General features: G+C 53.3%; 1 protein-coding gene across 1 annotated transcript in view; it reads right to left on the reverse strand.

Annotated features, from left to right (window-relative positions):
- LOC142931061 (stabilin-2-like) overlaps positions 1-15,817 on the reverse strand; it is an 85,209-nt gene extending 69,392 nt beyond the window's left edge. Inside the window, exons 1-10 of the mRNA XM_076074417.1 lie at positions 15,582-15,817; positions 14,017-14,175; positions 12,598-12,660; positions 11,479-11,574; positions 9,770-9,856; positions 9,402-9,513; positions 8,526-8,712; positions 5,358-5,451; positions 5,034-5,192; positions 1,116-1,211 (exon numbers count right to left, since the gene is read on the reverse strand). Of these exons, the coding sequence (XP_075930532.1) occupies positions 1,116-1,211; positions 5,034-5,192; positions 5,358-5,451; positions 8,526-8,712; positions 9,402-9,513; positions 9,770-9,856; positions 11,479-11,574; positions 12,598-12,660; positions 14,017-14,175; positions 15,582-15,662 (1,134 nt within the window). The 5' untranslated portion in view covers positions 15,663-15,817. The remainder of the gene's footprint in view (positions 1-1,115; positions 1,212-5,033; positions 5,193-5,357; positions 5,452-8,525; positions 8,713-9,401; positions 9,514-9,769; positions 9,857-11,478; positions 11,575-12,597; positions 12,661-14,016; positions 14,176-15,581) is intronic.
- Positions 15,818-19,985: the final 4,168 nt, after the last annotated feature.

A 19,985-nucleotide genomic window follows, 5' to 3' on the forward strand; every position in this document is an offset into this window, starting at 1 on the left:
ATCATCTGTACAGGTGTGTATCTAATCATCTATACAGGTGTGAATCCAATGATCTGTACAGGTGTGAATCCAATGATCTGTACAGGTGTGAATCCAATGATCTGTACAAGTGTGAATCCAATTATCTGTACAGGTGTGTATCTAATCATCTATACAGGTGAGTATCTAAACATCTGTACAGGTGTGTATCTAATGATCTGTACAGGTGTGTATCTAATGATCTGTACAGGTGTGTATCTAATTATCTGTACAGGTGTGTATCTATCATCTATACAGGTGAGTATCTAATGATCTATACAGGTGTGTATCTAATCATCTGTACAGGTGTGTATCTAATTATCTGTACAGGTGTGTATCTAATCATCTGTACAGGTGTGTATCTAATCATCAGTACAGGTGTTTATACAATGACCTGTACAGGTGTGTATCCAATGTTCTGTACAGGTGTGTATCTAATCATCTGTACAGGTGTGTATCCAATGATCTGTACAGGTGTGTATACAATGATCTGTACAGGTGTGTATCTAATCATCTGTACAGGTGTGTATCCAATGGTCTGTACAGGTGTGTATCTAATCATCTGTACAGGTGTGTATCTAATGATCTGTACAGGTGTGTATCTAATCATCTATACAGGTGTGAATCCAATCATCTATACAGGTGTGTATCTAATTATCTGTACAGGTGTGTATATAATGATCTGTACAGGTGTGTATCTAATCATCTATACAGGTGTGTATCTAATGATCTGTACAGGTGTGTATCTAATCATCTGTACAGGTGTGTATCTAATCATCTATACAGGTGTGTATCTAATGATCTGTACAGGTGTGTATATAATGATCTGTACAGGTGTGTATCTAATTATCTGCACAGGTGTGTATCTATCATCTGTACAGGTGTGTATCTAATCATCTATACAGGTGTGTATCTAATCATCTATACAGGTGTGTATCTAATGATCTGTACAGGTGTGTATATAATGATCTGTACAGGTGTGTATCTAATTATCTGCACAGGTGTGTATCTATCATCTGTACAGGTGTGTATCTAATCATCTATACAGGTGTGTATCTAATGATCTGTACAGGTGTGTAGCTATACAGGTGGTCTACCTGCACGTGGCACCCGCCGTTATTCTGTCCACAGGGATCCATCTCCTCGCACTGCGTCCCATCGCCACGGAAACCGGGGAGACACGTGCACTGGGCCTGGGGACAGGGAGACACGGGGGTGGGAGGGAGACACGGGGGAGGGAGACACGGGGGAGGGAGACACGGAGGAGTGAGAAATACGGGGGGGGCGGAGACACGGGGGTGGGGGCGAGAACCGGCGGGGGGAGACGGGGAGGAGACAAGGGGCGGGGGGGGGGAGACACGGGGGTGGGGGAGGAGAAGGGGGGGGGGTGTAGGGACAGGAGACACGGGAAAGACAGGAGGCAGGGTTGTAGGTAGGTGTGGCATATACAGTATGTGTGTGTCAGTCAAGCCCTGGCACCTGGGTCTGTCCCGTGGCCGCCTGCCAGTAGGCGTTTGACACATCACGTGGCCAGAGCCGGACTAAGCTAGTGCGGGGCCTGTTATAAAGGGGCCCTAAATACATAATTAAACTAATAAATATTAAAACACACGTGTTCAACTTGCATAGTAAAGTTTTTTTTTTTCCTATACAGCCAGATAATACGACAAATCGCTAACCTGGCCACCCACCCCCTCGTGTACCGTTCCGGCCTTCATAGGTGCACGCTAACAGCACTTGCCCCTACAGTCTGTTAAGGCTATACGGGGGATCTTTGTCTTTGTATGTGTACGTATCGCGTGTGTGTGTGTGTATGTATGTGTGTCTGTATGTATCGCGTGGCACCTGGTCTGGAGTGATTGGAAGGCATGGGCCAGATCAGCTCAATAACCACTGTAGGGGGCTGCTAGATTTTTGTGCAGCCTATGGGCTTGTAATTACCAACACGCTGTTCCAGCATCGGCGCATCCACACAACATCATGAATGCATGCCGGGTCCAAGCAAGAACATCTGCTGGACTACATAGTGACGGATCAGCGGATGCGAGCTCATGTCCTTGACACCAGGACCAACCGTGGAGCTGATCTGCCCTCTGACCATCGACTTGTGATCTGTAAGATGCGCCTGCCATTCTTCCACTCCGGTGGTGGGTGTACACCCAGGATCCCATTCCAACCTAAGGTGGCCTGGTCTCAGTTAGCTGATGAAAGTTGCAAGCGAGAATTTCATCATCGCTTGCGGCTGGGGTTGGCATCGTCCCCCACTCCTCTTGATGTCGAGGGTAAATGGGCGAGGTTTAGGACTGTGACTCATGCAGTTGCAATGGCTGCTTTAGGTACGCGGTCCAGACCTCCCCAGAGACCCTGGCTGACAGAGGAGGTGCTCAGGATGGTTGAGAAAAAGCGACAGGCCCACTCTCATCGGCTACAGCATCCCACATCAGAGAATGAGGAGGCTTACCGCAGCCTTCACTCGGAGGTTCCGAGAGCCGTGAGGCGCTGCAAGGATGGGTGGTGGTCGCGGGTTGCTGAGGAGATGGAGTCTGTCTCAGTGGCCCGTGATCACAAATCCCTATTTAACTCCATCAAAAAATTAACCTGCAGCGCCACACCTATTACCACCATTAGGGGAAAAAATGGTGATCCAATCTCCGACCCCCAGGAACAGGTTTGCAGATGTGCTGAGCATTTCTGAGGTCCTGGGGGAGGGAAAATCCCTCAGCCAGGAAAACATCGTGGCACAAAGTGGGGATTGCTCTGCTGAGGCTGTCGTGCCTCAAATATTTGAAGAAGTCACCCCCTGTGAGTAGCTGGCTGAGGTGCCATCTGTTGAGGAAGTGCTGAAGGCGATCCAGAGTCTGAGACCAGGAAAGGCACCGGGAAGAGATGATCTCCCAAGCGAAATGCTGAGGGAGGGCGGCGTTTGTGCACAGACTGCCCGACATGACATCATAACAACAGTCTGGACCACTGGAGGGGTTCCGCAGGATTGGAAGGATGCTCTGGTGGTTCCCCTCTTTAAGAAGGGGGACCGCACAGACTGTAACAACTACAGGGGCATCTCACTTCTCAGTGTGCCGGGAAAGGTCCTGGCAAGATTATTCAACATCGCCTTGCTAGGCACGCTGAGGAGAGGCTTGCGGAGCCCCAGTGTGGTTTCAGGAAAGGGCGGTCTTACACGGATGCCATATTTTCTGTCCGTCTGCTACAGCAGAGGTGTAAGGAATTCCAACAAGACCTACATCTCTGCTTTATTGACCAGGTCAAGGCCTATGATACCATCAGTAGGCCTGGGCTCTGGGTTGTTCTTCGTGCTTTCGGAGTCCCTGACCCTCTGCTCACGATCATTAAGGACCTTCATGATAGTGAGCGGGCCCGGGTAAAACTACGTGGCCAGGAGTCAGAGCCATTCCCTATACACCTTGGGGTGTGACATGGATGTCCTCTGGCTACCACATTATTTAACATCTAGTTTGACCACGTAGTTCGTGAAGCCTTCAATAGCTGTACCGGGGGAATTTCCATTTAGTACAGATATAATGGGAGGCTGATCAATACGGTCAAGGGATGGCTCCCTATTGGTCAACAACATTATGTATGCCGATGATTTGGTAATTGCTGCTCATTCAGAGGAGGAGTTGGAGACGCTGCTGCTGAAACTGGAGCATGCCACTAAGAGGTGGGCCTTACCATCAGCCCCACCAAAACTAAGCACCTGCCTGGGTATTTTGTACCATCAGACACTCCACGCCCACAACTCCCAATCGGTGATGGGGCAGTTGTGGAGAGAGTGGAGAGTTTCCCATACCTGGGCAGTGTGCTCATGACTGGCTCCGGTTTAACAGCAGAGGTCTCACTCCGAATCAGTCGAGCGGCAATATCTTTTCATCGGTTGCGTAACGCTGTGTGGAAGCTACCTGGTCTGTCGCTCTGCACGAAGCTTGAGGTCTTCTCGGCCACAGTCATTCCCTCCCTTCTCTACGCTTGCGAAATGTGGACCCCCCTAATGGAGCATCTTCGCCAGTTAGAAACATTTAGGCTGGCCTGCCTATGATCTATCCTGGGTTTAACCAGGCTGGATTGTGTGAGGAGCTCACAAATCCTTGAAAGATCTGGGCAAAGTCCCTTCGGTGAGCTCCTCCGGCAGGCAAGGCTGCATTGGCTGGGTCATGTAGCCCGCATGCCCAGCCACCGCATGCCTAAACAGCTTTTGTTCAGCTGGATCGAGGGGGCTAAACGGGCGCGGCATGGACTAGAGAAGAGATGGAGTGATGTGGTACAGGAGGACGTGGAGCTGAGTGGACTTGCTGATGACTGGTACCAGCGATGTCAAGATCGGCCTCTGTGGAGGAGGCTCGTGAAGGATGCTACTGGGCAGTAGGAGGGTGGAGGAGCAACGCTCACAACAACGAGCGGAGCGCCGGGTGGCTAAAGCACATTAAGTTGGCACAGTAGGGGGCACAGGTGGTGCATCAGCCAGTCATCTCAGTCAGTCGACACGTGGCACCTAGGTCTGCCCCGTGACCTCCTACCAGCGAACGTTCGACACTTCACGTGGCCTGAAGGTACACATGGCCTGGCACAAGCGTCGTGGTGATGTCACCGCCACTTAGTGGCGAATGGCGGTTGTTGTTGTTGTATCGCGTGTGTGTGTATGTGTGTGTGCGTATGTGTGTGTATGTATATGAGCGGTAGTGTAGCGGTTAGCGCGCTGCGCTATGAACCTGGCGACCCGGGTTCGATTCCCGCTCACGGCAGTGACGATTATCTGAACCGGTCCCGGGCCTCCCCTAGGTCGACTCAGCCTCAAATGAGTACCTAGTGCGGTGGATAAAAAACATTGCCACTAGGGAGACAAAGGCTGGTCGGGCGTGGTGCTGGCCACCCACCCCCTCAGAGGACGAGTTGGAGACGCATGAATGTGTGTGTACGTATCGCGTGTGTGTGTGTGTGTGCGTGTATGTATGTGTGTGTACGTATCGCGTGTGTGTGTGTGTGTGCGTGTCCGCGTGCACCTGGCCGGGTCCCAGCGAGGAGCAGCTGGCGTTGCCGCTGCAGCCGTTGCGTCCCGGCTCGGTGCAGAGGTCCCTGGGCATGCACTGCACCCCGTCACCACTCCAACCGGCGGCACACACGCACTGCCTCCCCGCCGGGGCGTCGCGCCGACACACCGCCTGCACCGCCACCACGGGGGGTGAGGGGAGGCGTGGAGCGGTGAGGGGTGAGTCGTGAGCGGGGCCACACAGGCAAGTGGGGCTCTCTTGGTGAGGACCCCAGCTAGTCGTGAAGGGGGTGCGTGGGGGTAGAGACGGGGGTCCCGCCAAATCCCCACCACTCACGTTGGGGTGGCAACCCCCTCTGTCGGGGCCAGCGCAGGGGTCCTGTGGCACGCAGGACAACCCGTCCCCCTTGAAGCCTTCCTGGCACACGCAACTGACACGCACAAAGACAAAGATCCCCCCGTGTAGCCTTTAACATACTGCTGTGGCAAGTGCTGTTAGCGAGCACATATGAAGGCCGGCACGGCACACGCACACACTTACACACACTTGCACACACACGTACACCTACACGTACACACAAAGACAAAAAGCCAACGTGTCCCCTTTAACATGCTGTTGGGGCAAGTTCTTTTACCGAGCACCTATGAAGGCCGGTTACGGCACACGAGGGGGTGGGTGGCCAGCACCACGCCCGACCGCCTTTGTCTCCCCAGTGGCGATGTTTACACACTGCACAAGGTACTCATTTGAGGCTGAGTCGACCTAGGGGAGGCCCAAGACCGGTTCAGATCATCGTCACTGGTGTTGGCCGTGAGTGGGAATCGCAGCGTAGCGCTAACCGCAACACTACCACTCCCCTACATACACACACGTACACACACACCTACACACACAACAACCGCCATTCGCCACGAAGTGGTGGTGACGTAACCACGGTGCATGTGCCAGGCTATGTGCACGTTAAGGCCACGTGAAGTGTTGAACGCCAAATAGTGTGGGAGCCAGAGGACATCCCTGTCACACCCCAAGGTGAACAGGGAATGGTTCCGACTCCCAGCCACGTAGTTTTACCCGGGCCCGCTCACCATCATGAAGGTCCTTAATGATCGTGAGCAGAAGGTCCGGGTTCTCTGAAAGCACGAAGAACAACCCAGAGCCCAGGCCTACTGATGGTATCATAGGCGTTGACCAGGTCAATAAAACAGAGATGTAGGTCTTGCTGGAATTCCCTACACCTCTGCTGTAGCAGACGGACAGAAAATATGGCATCCGTGCAGGACCACCCTTTCCTGAAACCGCATTGGGGCTCAGCAAGCCTCTCCTCAGCGTGCCTGGCAAGGCGATGCTGAATCATTATTTCCAGCACCTTTCCCGGCACACTGAGGAGGGAGATGCCCCTGTAGTTACAGTATGTGCGGTCCCCCTTCTTAAAGAGGGGGACCACCAGGGCATCTTCCTCCCTCAACATTTCGCTTGGGAGAACATCTCTGTCTGGTGCTTTTCCTGATCTCAGACTCTGGATCGCCTTCTGTACGTCCTCGACAGATGGCACCTCAGCCAGCCACTCACAGGGGGTGACTTCTTCCACTATTTGAGGCAGCCTCAGCAGGGTCATCCCCACTTTGCCCCATGATGTTTTCCAGGCTGAGGGATTTCCCTTCCCCCAGGACCCCACAGAAATGCTCAGCTCCTCATTCTTTGACGTGGGATGCTGTAGACAATGAGAGTGGGCCTGTCGCTTTTTCTCAGCCAGCCTGAACACCTCCTCTGTCAGCAAGGATCTCTGGGGAGGTCTGGGCTGCCTACCCAAAGCAGCCATTGCAGCTGCATGAGCCACAGTCCTAAACCTCGCACATTCCCCCTCTGCATCAGGAGTAAGGGACTATGCCAACCACAGCTGCAAGCGATGAGGAAATTCTTGCTTGCAACTTTCATCAGCTAGCTGAGACCAGGCCACTGTGGGTTTGAATAGGGACCTGGGTGTACACCCACCACTGAAGTGGAAAAATGGCAGGCGCTTCTAACAGATGACAAGCTGATAGTCAATGGACAGATCAGCTCCACGGTAGATCCTGGTGTGAAGGACATGGGCCCGTATCCGCCGTTCCATCACTATGTAGTCCAGCAGATGTTATTGCTTGGACAAGGCGTGCGCATCCATGATGTGTGGATGCGCCGATGCCGGAAGAGAGTGTTGATAATTACAAGCCCATGGGCTGCACAAAAGTTAAGCAGCCTTCTACCGTTGTTATTGAGCTGATCTGGCCCATGCCCTCCAATCACTCCAGACCAGGTGCCACCATCATGACCAACTCGGGCATTAAAGTCACCCAACAGGATGACTCTATCCCGAGGGAGCACTTTAGCTAGCACCTGTGACAGGAGGTCATCGAAGGCATCTGACTCATCGGCCTTGCCTGCATCCCTCCACTAATGTTAAACTTCGGTGGGGGCAAAAGTAACCACGACCACCACTCCTCACCTCTGGTTGATGGGAAGGTGAGCCCAAAGTAGCCTGGGGCTTACAGCTTCCCACACCTCACCACCACACTCCAAAGGCCCCTTCATTCTTTTGTTTACCAGAGCTACTCCCTGTTGTTTGGCAGTCTGCTGCCCCGAGTAGAAGACTGTCCACCCCTCACGGTTGCAGCATCCAGAATAGGTCCACCGGACCTCCTGAATACCGCAGAGATCCAGGTGGTACCGGTCCAGCTCCCGACAGAGTAGTAGCAGCAGCCTCTCCTCCGCAGTGAGCATTCGAACATTCCACGTGGCCACACGAAGTGGCTTTTCGTTGTTTCTGGAGGAACCCTGAAGGAAAAGATTCAATCTCCTGGCTCCGCCAAGTGGGGTTTGGCCAGGAGATGTCACAGATGCCTGTCCCTCACAGGGCCGCCGGAACGAGCTTAACTGGATATTTATTTCGTGGACTTGTGGTAATTAATTGAGGGTGGAGGGGTTATCAGCCCCTCGCACCCGTCCAGAGCCCCCTTTGGCCGCTGTGGTGGCTACAAACGCCACGAGGGCAATGACCAATCGAAATTGACCCTCCCCCCCACGGCACTGCTCACCAGAGCGTTACCGTCACGTCCTGCATCAACGAGGAGGTAAGGAGTTGTTTTGCCGGACTACACACGCCTACACCCACACCTACACACACACCTACACACACACACACACACCTACACACGCCTACACCCACACCTACACACACACACCTACACACACACCTACACACACACACACCTACACACACACACACCTACACCCACACCCACACCTACACACACACATACCTACACACACACACACCTACACACACACACCCACCCACACCTATACACACACACACCTACACACACACACCTACACACACACACACACACCTACACACACCTACACACGCCTACACCTACACACACACACACCTACACACACACACACCTACACACGCCTACACCCACACCTACACACCTACACACACCTACACACACACACACGTACCCGTGGACGCCATCGTCACGCGCCATGCACTCTGCGTGCGCGTGGCAGTGCCTTGGTGGCGTGGCGCCACAGCGCGCCGTCTGCTGGTCGCACAGCGCGCCCGTGTAGCCGCGCTGGCACGAGCCCGAGCGGCACATGCCGCCGCTGCCCGGCCGGTTGTCGCACTCCCCGTGCAGGCACTGGCACCCTGCGGGGCGAGCAGAGCGAGGGATGGAGAGAAGAGCGGGCGTGTGGCTCCGTCTGCCTCTCTCTGACTACTGTGTCTCTCCTTCACTCTCCCTCTGTGTCTCCTGCGCCGAATCTGTCTCTCCGTCACTCTGCGTGCGTCTCTGCTGCACTCACTGTATGCTTTTTGAGTGCGAGTCAGGTGTGTGAATGTACAGGTGAGCGAGTACGCAGGTGAACGAGCGAGTGAGTCAGTGCGAAAGTGAGCCAGTGAGTGCACAGGTGAGCGAGCGAGTGAGTACGCAGGTGAGTCAGTGAGTGAGTCAGTGCGCAAGTGAGCCAGTGAGTGCACAGGTGAGCGAGCGAGTGAGAACGCAGGGGAGTGATCGAGCGAGCGCGTAGGTGAGCGAGCGAGCGCGCAGGTGAGCGAGCGAGCAGGTGAGCGAGCGAGTGAGTCAGCGTGCAGGTGAGCGAGCGAGTGAGTCAGCGTGCAGGTGAGTGAGCGAGCGAGTCAGCGCGCAGGTGAGCGAGCGAGCAGGTGAGCGAGCAAGTGAGTCAGCGTGCAGGTGAGCGAGCGAGCGAGTCAGCGTGCAGGTGAGCGAGCGAGCGAGTCAGCGTGCAGGTGAGCGAGCGAGCGAGTCAGCGTGCAGGTGAGCGAGTTAGCGAGCGCGTAGGGGCCCCGGGCCACCACGCCACAACGGGCAGCCGCACCCGTGTCGCAGTTGGGGCCGTGGCGGTCGGGCCGCTTGCACACGTGGCACGCGGAGCCCTCGAATCGCTCATCGCACACGCACGTCCCGTCCCCCTGCAGCCCATCCATGCACTGCACACGCACGCACACAGACAAAGATACCCCGTGTAGCCTGAGCAGACTGTCGGGGGAAAGTGCCACGCAGCAAGCACCCATGAAGGCCACCACAGCACACGAGGGGGTGGGTGGCCAGCACCCCGCGCCCGGCCATCTTAGTCTCCCCCAGTGGCGATGTTGACACACCGCACTGGGCATTAATGTGAGGGTTGAGTTGACCTTGGGGAGGCCCAGGAGCGGTACAGATAATCGTCGCTGGTGTCCGCCTCACCTTCCCGTGGTTGTAGCAGGGTGTCGAGAAGCCTCCCGGGCACGGCTTGCAGTCCGGCCCAAAGAATCCCTTGCAGCACATGGGCTTCTGTGGACGGGGGCGAAGAGGTGAGGAGTTAGTGACGAGGTGGGTTAGGAGGTACACGTTGCCAGCGCAATTACAATCGCTCTCGGGTGCCGTCGCTTTACGGGTTGAATATTGTTTGTTGAAATTTTCCATTGGTCGTAAAAAAAAAAATCACTCTTCTTCTGTCGCGTTTGCCTGTGGATCCATGCGGCCCAGTGGCGTTTGTCCTCTCGAAAGCCGGCTCCACATTTAAGCAATCGGTTGCGCCACCAGATCGCTCTCAGAATCATCGTCGCAACTATGATCGCAATCAAACTAAGCTATTTTTTGTTATTTTCCCAGGTAAGGCCCCACTGAGCTATGTAGCTCTTTTTCAGAAGTGAGCTCGCCACAAATGATAGGTCAACGAAGTCGCTTATCACGTGGACACGTATAGCGGCCAAATAATCTAAACACGCGACGTTGATTTTAAATGTGGAGAGAAAAACCGGAGAAAAATCCACGCGTCCATGGGGAGAACACACAAACTCCAAATATACAGCAGCAGGAGTCAGGGTCGCGATCGAACCCACGGCCTCCTGTAGACCAGGCGAGGTAGTTAACATCTCCTAGCCACTGTGATGATGATGAGAGAGAAAGACACGCAAACACCAAATATACAGCAGCAGGCGTCAGGGTCGTGGTCGACCCCACGACCCCCTGTAGACCAGGCGAGGTAGTTAACATCTCCTAGCCACCGTGATGATGGTGAGAGAGAGACACAGACTCCACATAGACCTCCTGTAGACCAGGCGAGGTAGTTAACATCTCCTAGCCACCGTGATGATGGTGAGAGAGAGACACAGACTCCACATAGACCTCCTGTAGACCAGGCGAGGTAGTTAACATCTCCTAGCCACCGTGATGATAGTGAGAGAGAGACACAGACTCCACATAGACCTCCTGTAGACCAGGCGAGGTAGTTAACATCTCCTAGCCACCGTGATGATGGTGAGAGAGAGACACAGACTCCACATAGACCTCCTGTAGACCAGGCGAGGTAGTTAACATCTCCTAGCCACCGTGATGATGGTGAGAGAGAGACACAGACTCCACATAGACCTCCTGTAGACCAGGCGAGGTAGTTAACATCTCCTAGCCACCGTGATGATAGTGAGAGAGAGACACAGACTCCACATAGACCTCCTGTATACCAGGCGAGGTAGTTAACATCTCTTAGCCACCGTGATGATGGTGAGAGAGAGACACAGACTCCACATAGACCTCCTGTATACCAGGCGAGGTAATTAACATCTTCCAGCCACCGTCACAACCACCGCCCGCGGGCTGCTTTGTCCACGTCTGAGCCAGTGGTTGCGCAACGACGACAACAACAAAGAGCACGTGGGTGTCTGGCCACGCCCCTCTAGAGCAGAGCCCCACCCCCTTTATCCTGATTAACACCCTGACACCCCACCCCCAACCCCACCCCCCACCAACCCACCCACGTCAGGATCATTGACGACCAATCGTAGCTGTGCAAATGTTTTACATGGTGACGAAGAACTCCGCTATTACAAATGCATTTGGCGATGCTGCTGAGTCAGCAGCGGTGCTGACTCTCGCGTCGCTCATCGCCGGACAACGGGGGTCGGGAGTCGAACCGTGACGGTGTAGTTGCAGTATCGCGCACAGCCCTGCTGGGACATTAACATCCCCATGATGTCCTTCATGTAAATGCAGCCTCGCAGGAAGTTGTCCTGAGTGCGGGAAACACAGGGGCGGGGGGCGGGACACAGGGGCAGGGGGCGGGACACAGGGGCAGGGGGCGGGATGCACAGGGGCAGGGGGCGGGACACAGGGGTAGGGGGCGGGAGGCACAGGGGCGGGGGCGGAACACAGGGGCAGGGGGCGGGATACAGGGGCAGGGGGCGGGACACGGGGGGGACACAGGGGCAGGGGGCGGGACACAGGGGCAGGGGGCGGGACAGAGGGCCAGGGGGCGGGACACAGGGGTAGGGGGCGGGACGCACAGGGGCAGGGGGAGCATCACAATTAGAACATTCAGGGTCTGGGAGGAACGATTGGAGGAACAGTTGGAGAGACAATGGAGAGACAATGAAAGAGACATTGGAGAGACATTGGAAAGAATGGAGAGACAATGGAGAGACATTGGAGAGACAATGGAGAGACAATGGAGAGACAACGGAGAGATATTGGAGAGATATTGGAGAGATAATGGCGAGACAATAGATAGACAATCGAGAGACATTGGAGAGACAATGGAGAGACAATGAAAGAGACATTGGAGAGACATTGGAAAGAATGGAGAGACAATGGAGAGACATTGGAGAGACAATGGAGAAACAATGGAGAGACAATGGAGACACAATGGAGAAACACTGGAGAGACAATGGAGTGACAATGGAGAGACAATGGAGAGGCAATGGACAGACAATGGAGAGACATTGGAGAGACAATAGAAAGACAATGGAGAGACATTGCAGAGACAATGGAGAGACAATGAAGAGACAAAGGAGAGAAAATGGACAGACAATGGAGAGACATTGGAGAAACAATGGAGAGACATTGGAGAGACAATGGAGAGACAATGGAGAGACAAAGGAGAGAAAATGGACAGACAATGGAGAGACATTGGAGAGACAATGTAGAGACAATGGAGAGATAATGGAGAGACAATGGAGAGACATTGGAGAGGCAATGGAGAGACAATGGAGAGACAATGGAGAGACAGAGGGAGAGTTGTTGAGGGTTGTTCTCACCAAAGGGACGCTGCCTTTGGGACAGGTCTGCATTTGCACTGACGAACAGCTGACACAGAGGCCCTGCAGACACACAGAGTACACACAGCACACACACACAGATGATACACACACAGAGTACACACAGCACACACACAGAGTACACACAGGACACACACAGAGTACACACAGCACACACACAGAGTACACACAGCACACACACACGCAGAGTACACACAGCACACACACAGTACACACACACACAGTACACACACACACACACAGTATATACACACACACACACAGCACACACATACACAGTACACACAGCACACACACAGCACACACACACACAGTACACACAGCACACACACACAGAGTACACACACACAGTACACACACACAGTACACACACACAGCACACACACACACAGTACACACAGCACACACACAGCACACACACAGTACACACAGCACACACAGCACACACACAGTACACACAGCACACACACAGAGTACACACACACAGTACAACACACACAGTACACACACACACAGTACACACACTCACACAGAGTACACACACACACACACAGATGACACACACGCAGTACACACACACACAGTACACACAGCACACACACAGCACACACACACAGTACACACAGCACACACACACAGAGTACACACACACACACACAGTACACACACACAGTACACACACACACACAGATGACACACACACACAGTACACACACACAGTACACACAGTACACACACACAGCACACACACACACAGAGTACACACACACACACAGAGTACACACACACACAGAGTACACACACACAGTACACACACAGATGACACACACACACACACAATCCCCACGTCCCCGTGTCCTCGCCTCCCCACGCTCTTTCCCGCCTCGCCCCAGACCCCTGTCACCTGCACCCGCAGGTTCCCGCTTCCCATGCCCAGCGTCCCCCCCACACCTCCCCCCCACGTCCCCCCCACCCCTCCCCACGTCCCCCCCACCCGTCCCCACGTCCCCCCCACACCTCCCCCCCACGTCCCCCCCACACCTCCCCCCCACGTCCCCCCCACCCGTCCCCACGTCCCCCCCACACCTCCCCCCCACGTCCCCCCCACACCTCCCCCCCACGTCCCCCCCACACCTCCCCACGTCCCCCCCACACCTCCCCACGTCCCCCCCACACCTCCTCCCCACGTCCCCCCCACACCTCCTCCCCACGTCCCCCCCACACCTCCTCCCCACGTCCCCCCCACCCCTCCCCACGTCCCCCCCCACACCGCCCCGAGGGTCCCCGCGTGCCCCCTCCCTCCTGCGCGTCCACGGGAGGATGGGCAGGAGGGAGGTCCCCCCCCTCCCCCCAACCCCCCCCCCCATCCCTCCCCCCGCACCCCTCCCCCACACCCACGTGTTTGACGTGGTGCGTCGTCTGGTCGCAGCGGTGCGGCAGGATGGGCAGGATGGAGGGCGGCACCAGCACGCCGTCCAGCACGTGAAGCCGCCCGTTCTTCGCCAGCACGTCGGCCTCCATCAGCGGGGCGGCGTCATCGCCCAGCAGGATCCGCCCCTGGGGGTCAACCACCGGGTCACTCGCCGCGGCGCTCGCTCACCGAGTTGCTCGCTCACCGAGTCACTCGCCGGGTCGCTCGCTCACCGAGTCGCTCGTTCACCGAGTCACTCACTCACCGAGTCGCTCGCTCACCGAGTCGCTCGCTCACCGAGTCGCTCGCTCACCGAGTCACTCGCCGGGTCGCTCGCTCACCGAGTCGCTCGCTCACCGGGTCGCTCGCTCACCGAGTCGCTCACTCACCGAGTCACTCGCTCACCGAGTCACTCACCGAGTCGCTCGCTCACCGGGCCACTCGCCGGGTCGCTCGCTCACCGAGTCGCTCGCTCACCGAGTCACTCACTCACCGAGTCGCTCGCTCACCGAGTCGCTCGCTCACCGAGTCGCTCGCTCACCGGGTTGCTCGCTCACCGAGTCACTCGCTCACCAAGTCACTCGCTCACAGAGTCACTCGCTCACCGAGTCACTCGCTCACCGGGTCGCTCGCTCACCGAGTCGCTCGCTCACCGAGTCGCTCACTCACCGAGTCACTCGCTGGGTGGCTCACTCACCGAGTCACTCGCTCACCGAGTCACTCGCTCACCGAGTCGCTCGCTCACCGAGTCGCTCGCTCACCGAGTCGCTCACTCACCGAGTCACTCACTCACCGAGTCACTCGCTAACTGAGTCACTCGCCGGGTCGCTAACTCACCGAGTCGCTCGCTCACCGAGTCACTCGCTCACCGAGTCGCTCGCTCACCGAATCACTCACTCACTGAGTCGCTCGCTCACCGAATCACTCACTCACCGAGTCGCTCGCTCACCGAGTCGCTCGCTCACCGAGTCACTCGCTCACCGAGTCGCTCGCTCACCGAGTCACTCGCTCACCGAGTCGCTCGCTCACCGAGTCACTCGCCGGGTCACTCACTCGCCGGGTCGCTCGCTCACCGGGTCACTCGCTCACCGAGTCACTCACTCACCACTCACTCACCGAGTCACTCGCTCACCGAGTCACTCGCTCACCGAGTCACTCACACACCGAGTCACTAACTTGGCAGTATCCGGTACTGTGGTGAGCCACCCATCACTGACTGAGTCACTCACCCAGTTTCTCACCAGGCCTGTCCTTTTCCGTGCAGGCACTTTACCTTCAAAGTAACGTGAACCCTCAGTGCTGTCATCCAAATGTCACTCTCCTCACCACCACCACCACAACAGCAACAACAACAGCAGCAACAACAACAGCAGCAGCAGGGCTCATCACTCCCACACGGGCCAACCGCAATGCGAGCACCAACCCTTGCATCGTCTCGACCCTGCTCTGCCATTGGCTCGTCGGTGCCAGCGTGTGATTGGGCAGTTAGGTATGGAAGCCACGCCCCTGACCCATCGCCCCGCCCCCCCCCCTGATGGCCCCGCCCCCTTACCTGGCTGCTCACGTTGATGGCCACGAACTGGTTCGCGAGGGTTCGAATGCGAGGGGTGGACACCAGAACTCCGACCTCCATCTACACGCACAAAGACAAAGGTTTACCCCCCACCCGTGTAGCCTCAGCAGGCCGTTGGGGCAAGTGCCGTCGAGCGAGTGCCGGTGGACGGGTGGTCGGTCCCGCGCCCCCCGCCGAAGCCGCCTTTGTCTCCCCGGCGCCTTCCCGGTGCTCACGCACGCGACGGGTGCTCGCTTAAGGCACGTCGCTCGTCACCGGTGGCCGTGAGTGGGGTTCGTGGCGCGGCGCGCTAACCGCGGCGCCACCACTCGCAGCGCGACTCGGGGGCCGTCCATAAATGACGTCACGCCATTTTGGAGGATTTTTGACCCCCCCCCCCCTTCGTCACACGACGTTACATAAAGTCAGACCCCACTTAAAATATGACGTCACAAAGCTCTGCCCCCTCCCCCCCCCAAACAAAATTAAACATGCTCACAAATCGCTTTAAACTATTGTCATTGTAGTGCGTGTTTAATGTGGCGCTGCACTCTGATGTTGTAGGAGAAAACTTCTATTAAAAAGTCTGTTTAATTAAGAAGAACGTGTTGTCTATATTTCGACTTAAAGCTTTCGTGACTGCAGGGATTCATATTCTTTCGGTAAAGTCGCGTAGAAGGGAAATAATAAAATAATAAACATTATAAAACAATAAAATTCTCACGACGTTTGGATTGCTGTGGTTTTCACACCTGATGATGATTGCTTGTGTTGCAATCGAAACGTCGTGAGAATTTAATTGTTTTATTTTTATCATTTCATTATTTCCCTTCTACGTGACTTTACCGAAAGAACCGAGAATAATGTGTTGTTTATATTTATTTAAAGTTGCGCATTTTTATATGACGTCACATTTATCAACCCCCCCACCCCCCCCATCGTCACAAATGTCTCACCCCCCCTCCCCTCCTAGGTGCGTGACGTCATTTATGGACGGCCCCTTGACAACGTGCGGACGCGCGCACACACGTGACGTCCACTGTTCACAGACGTGAGTGGGTGGTGGGGGTTCTGTGGGCAGCGGTCAGTGTAGTAGTGGTCAGTGTAGTAGTAGTAGTGGTCAGTGTAGTAGTAGTAGTGGTCAGTGTAGTAGTAGTCAGTGTAGTAGTAGTAGTGGTCAGTGTAGTAGTAGTAGTGGTCAGTGTAGTAGTAGTCAGTGTAGTAGTAGTAGTGGTCAGTGTAGTAGTAGTCAGTGTAGTAGTAGTAGTGGTCAGTGTAGTAGTAGTGGTCAGTGTAGTAGTAGTGGTCAGTGTAGTAGTAGTAGTAGTGGTCAGTGTAGTAGTAGTGGTCAGTGTAGTAGTAGTGGTCAGTGTAGTAGTAGTAGTGGTCAGTGTAGTAGTAGTAGTGGTCAGTGTAGTAGTAGTCAGTGTAGTAGTAGTCAGTGTAGTAGTAGTAGTGGTCAGTGTAGTAGTAGTAGTGGTCAGTGTAGTAGTAGTGGTCAGTGTAGTAGTAGTAGTAGTGGTCAGTGTAGTAGTAGTAGTGGTCAGTGTAGTAGTAGAAGTGATCAGTGTAGTAGTAGTCAGTGTAGTAGTAGTAGTCAGTGTAGTAGTAGTGGTCAGTGTAGTAGTAGTAGTGGTCAGTGTAGCAGTAGTAGTGGTCAGTGTAGTAGTAGTAGTGGTCAGTGTAGTAGTAGTCAGTGTAGTAGTAGTAGTCAGTGTAGTAGTAGTAGTCAGTGTAGTAGTAGTGGTCAGTGTAGTAGTAGTAGCGGTCAGTGTAGTAGTCAGTGTAATAGTAGTAGTGGTCAGTGTAGTAGTAGTAGTAGCGGTCAGTGTAGTAGTAGTAGTGGTCAGTGTAGTAGTGGTAGTGGTCAGTGTAGTAGTAGTAGTGGTCAGTGTAGTAGTGGTAGTGGTCAGTGTAGTAGTAGTAGTAGCAGTCAGTGTAGTAGTAGTAGTAGTGGTCAGTGTAGTAGTGGTAGTGGTCAGTGTAGTAGTAGTAGTCAGTGTAGTAGTAGTAGTCAGTGTAGTAGTAGTCAGTGTAGTAGTAGTAGTAGTCAGTGTAGTAGTAGTAGTGGTCAGTGTAGTAGTAGTAGTCAGTGTAGTAGTAGTAGTAGCGGTCAGTGTAGTAGTGGTCAGTGGAGTAGTAGTAGTAGTTAGTGTAGTAGTAGTAGTGTAGTAGTAGTCAGTGTAGTAGTAGTGGTCAGTGTAGTAGTAGTAGTCAGTGTAGTAGTAGTAGTCAGTGTAGTAGTAGTAGTCAGTGTAGTAGTAGTAGTCAGTGTAGTAGTAGTAGTGGTCAGTGTAGTAGTAGTAGTCAGTGTAGTAGTAGTAGTAGTGGTCAGTGTAGTAGTAGTCAGTGTAGTAGTAGTAGTAGTGGTCAGTGTAGTAGTAGTGGTCGGTGTAGTAGTAGTCAGTGTAGTAGTAGTAGTGGTCAGTGTTGTAGTAGTAGTCAGTGTAGTAGTAGTAGCGGTCAGTGTAGTAGTGGTCAGTGTAGTAGTAGTGGTCAGTGTAGTAGTAATAGTAGTAGTCAGTGTAGTAGTAGTAGTGGTCAGTGTAGTAGTAGTGGTCAGTGTAGTAGTAATAGTAGTAGTCAGTGTAGTAGTAGTAGTGGTCAGTGTAGTAGTAGTGGTCAGTGTAGTAGTAATAGTAGTAGTCAGTGTAGTAGTAGTCAGTGTAGTAGTAGTAGTCAGTGTAGTAGTAGTAGTGGTCAGTGTAGTAGTAGTAGTGGTCAGTGTAGTAGTGGTCAGTGTAGTAGTAGTGGTCAGTGTAGTAGTAATAGTAGTAGTCAGTGTAGTAGTAGTAGTGGTCAGTGTAGTAGTAATATTAGTAGTCAGTGTAGTAGTAGTAGTGGTCAGTGTAGTAGTGGTCAGTGTAGTAGTAGTAGTAGCGGTCAGTGTAGCAGTAGTGGTCAGTGTAGTAGTAGTAGTGGTCAGTGTAGTAGTGGTCGGTGTAGTAGTAGTAGTAGTAGCGGTCAGTGTAGTAGTAGTGGTCAGTGTAGTAGTGGTAGTGGTCAGTGTAGTAGTAGTCAGTGTAGTAGTAGTGGTCAGTGTAGTAGTAATAGTAGTAGTCAGTGTAGTAGTAGTAGTGGTCAGTGTAGTAGTAATATTAGTAGTCAGTGTAGTAGTAGTAGTGGTCAGTGTAGTAGTGGTCAGTGTAGTAGTAGTAGTAGTAGCGGTCAGTGTAGTAGTAGTGGTCAGTGTAGTAGTAGTAGTGGTCAGTGTAGTAGTAGTAGTCAGTGTAGTAGTAGTGGTCAGTGTAGTAGTAGTAGTAGTGGTCAGTGTAGTAGTAGTAGTGGTCAGTGTAGTAGTAGTGGTCAGTGTAGTAGTAGTAGTAGTGGTCAGTGTAGTAGTAGTCAGTGTAGTAGTAGTAGTGGTCAGTGTAGTAGTAGTAGCGGTCAGTGTAGTAGTAGTAGTGGTCAGTGTAGTAGTGGTAGTGGTCAGTGTAGTAGTAGTAGCAGTCAGTGTAGTAGCGGTCAGTGTAGTAGTAGTAGTGGTCAGTGTAGTAGTAGTAGCGGTCAGTGTAGTAGTAGTAGTGGTCAGTGTAGTAGTGGTAGTGGTCAGTGTAGTAGTAGTAGCAGTCAGTGTAGTAGTAGTAGTGGTCAGTGTAGTAGTAGTGGTCAGTGTAGTAGTAGTGGTCAGTGTAGTAGTAGTAGTAGTGGTCAGTGTAGTAGTAGTGGTCAGTGTAGTAGTAGTAGTGGTCAGTGTAGTAGTAGTAGTGGTCAGTGTAGTAGTAGTCAGTGTAGTAGTAGTCAGTGTAGTAGTAGTAGTGGTCAGTGTAGTAGTAGTAGTGGTCAGTGTAGTAGTAGTGGTCAGTGTAGTAGTAGTAGTAGTGGTCAGTGTAGTAGTAGTAGTGGTCAGTGTAGTAGTAGAAGTGATCAGTGTAGTAGTAGTCAGTGTAGTAGTAGTAGTCAGTGTAGTAGTAGTGGTCAGTGTAGTAGTAGTAGTGGTCAGTGTAGTAGTAGTAGTGGTCAGTGTAGTAGTAGTAGTGGTCAGTGTAGTAGTAGTCAGTGTAGTAGTAGTAGTCAGTGTAGTAGTAGTAGTCAGTGTAGTAGTAGTGGTCAGTGTAGTAGTAGTAGCGGTCAGTGTAGTAGTCAGTGTAATAGTAGTAGTGGTCAGTGTAGTAGTAGTAGTAGCGGTCAGTGTAGTAGTAGTAGTGGTCAGTGTAGTAGTGGTAGTGGTCAGTGTAGTAGTAGTAGTGGTCAGTGTAGTAGTGGTAGTGGTCAGTGTAGTAGTAGTAGTAGCAGTCAGTGTAGTAGTAGTAGTAGTGGTCAGTGTAGTAGTGGTAGTGGTCAGTGTAGTAGTAGTAGTAGTCAGTGTAGTAGTAGTAGTCAGTGTAGTAGTAGTCAGTGTAGTAGTAGTAGTAGTCAGTGTAGTAGTAGTAGTGGTCAGTGTAGTAGTAGTAGTCAGTGTAG

Source organism: Petromyzon marinus, chromosome 48 (assembly GCF_048934315.1).
Source record: "Petromyzon marinus isolate PM22_M1 ecotype Great Lakes invasive population chromosome 48, UKy_Petmar_22M1.pri1.0, whole genome shotgun sequence".
Classification (NCBI taxonomy): domain Eukaryota; kingdom Metazoa; phylum Chordata; class Hyperoartia; order Petromyzontiformes; family Petromyzontidae; genus Petromyzon; species Petromyzon marinus.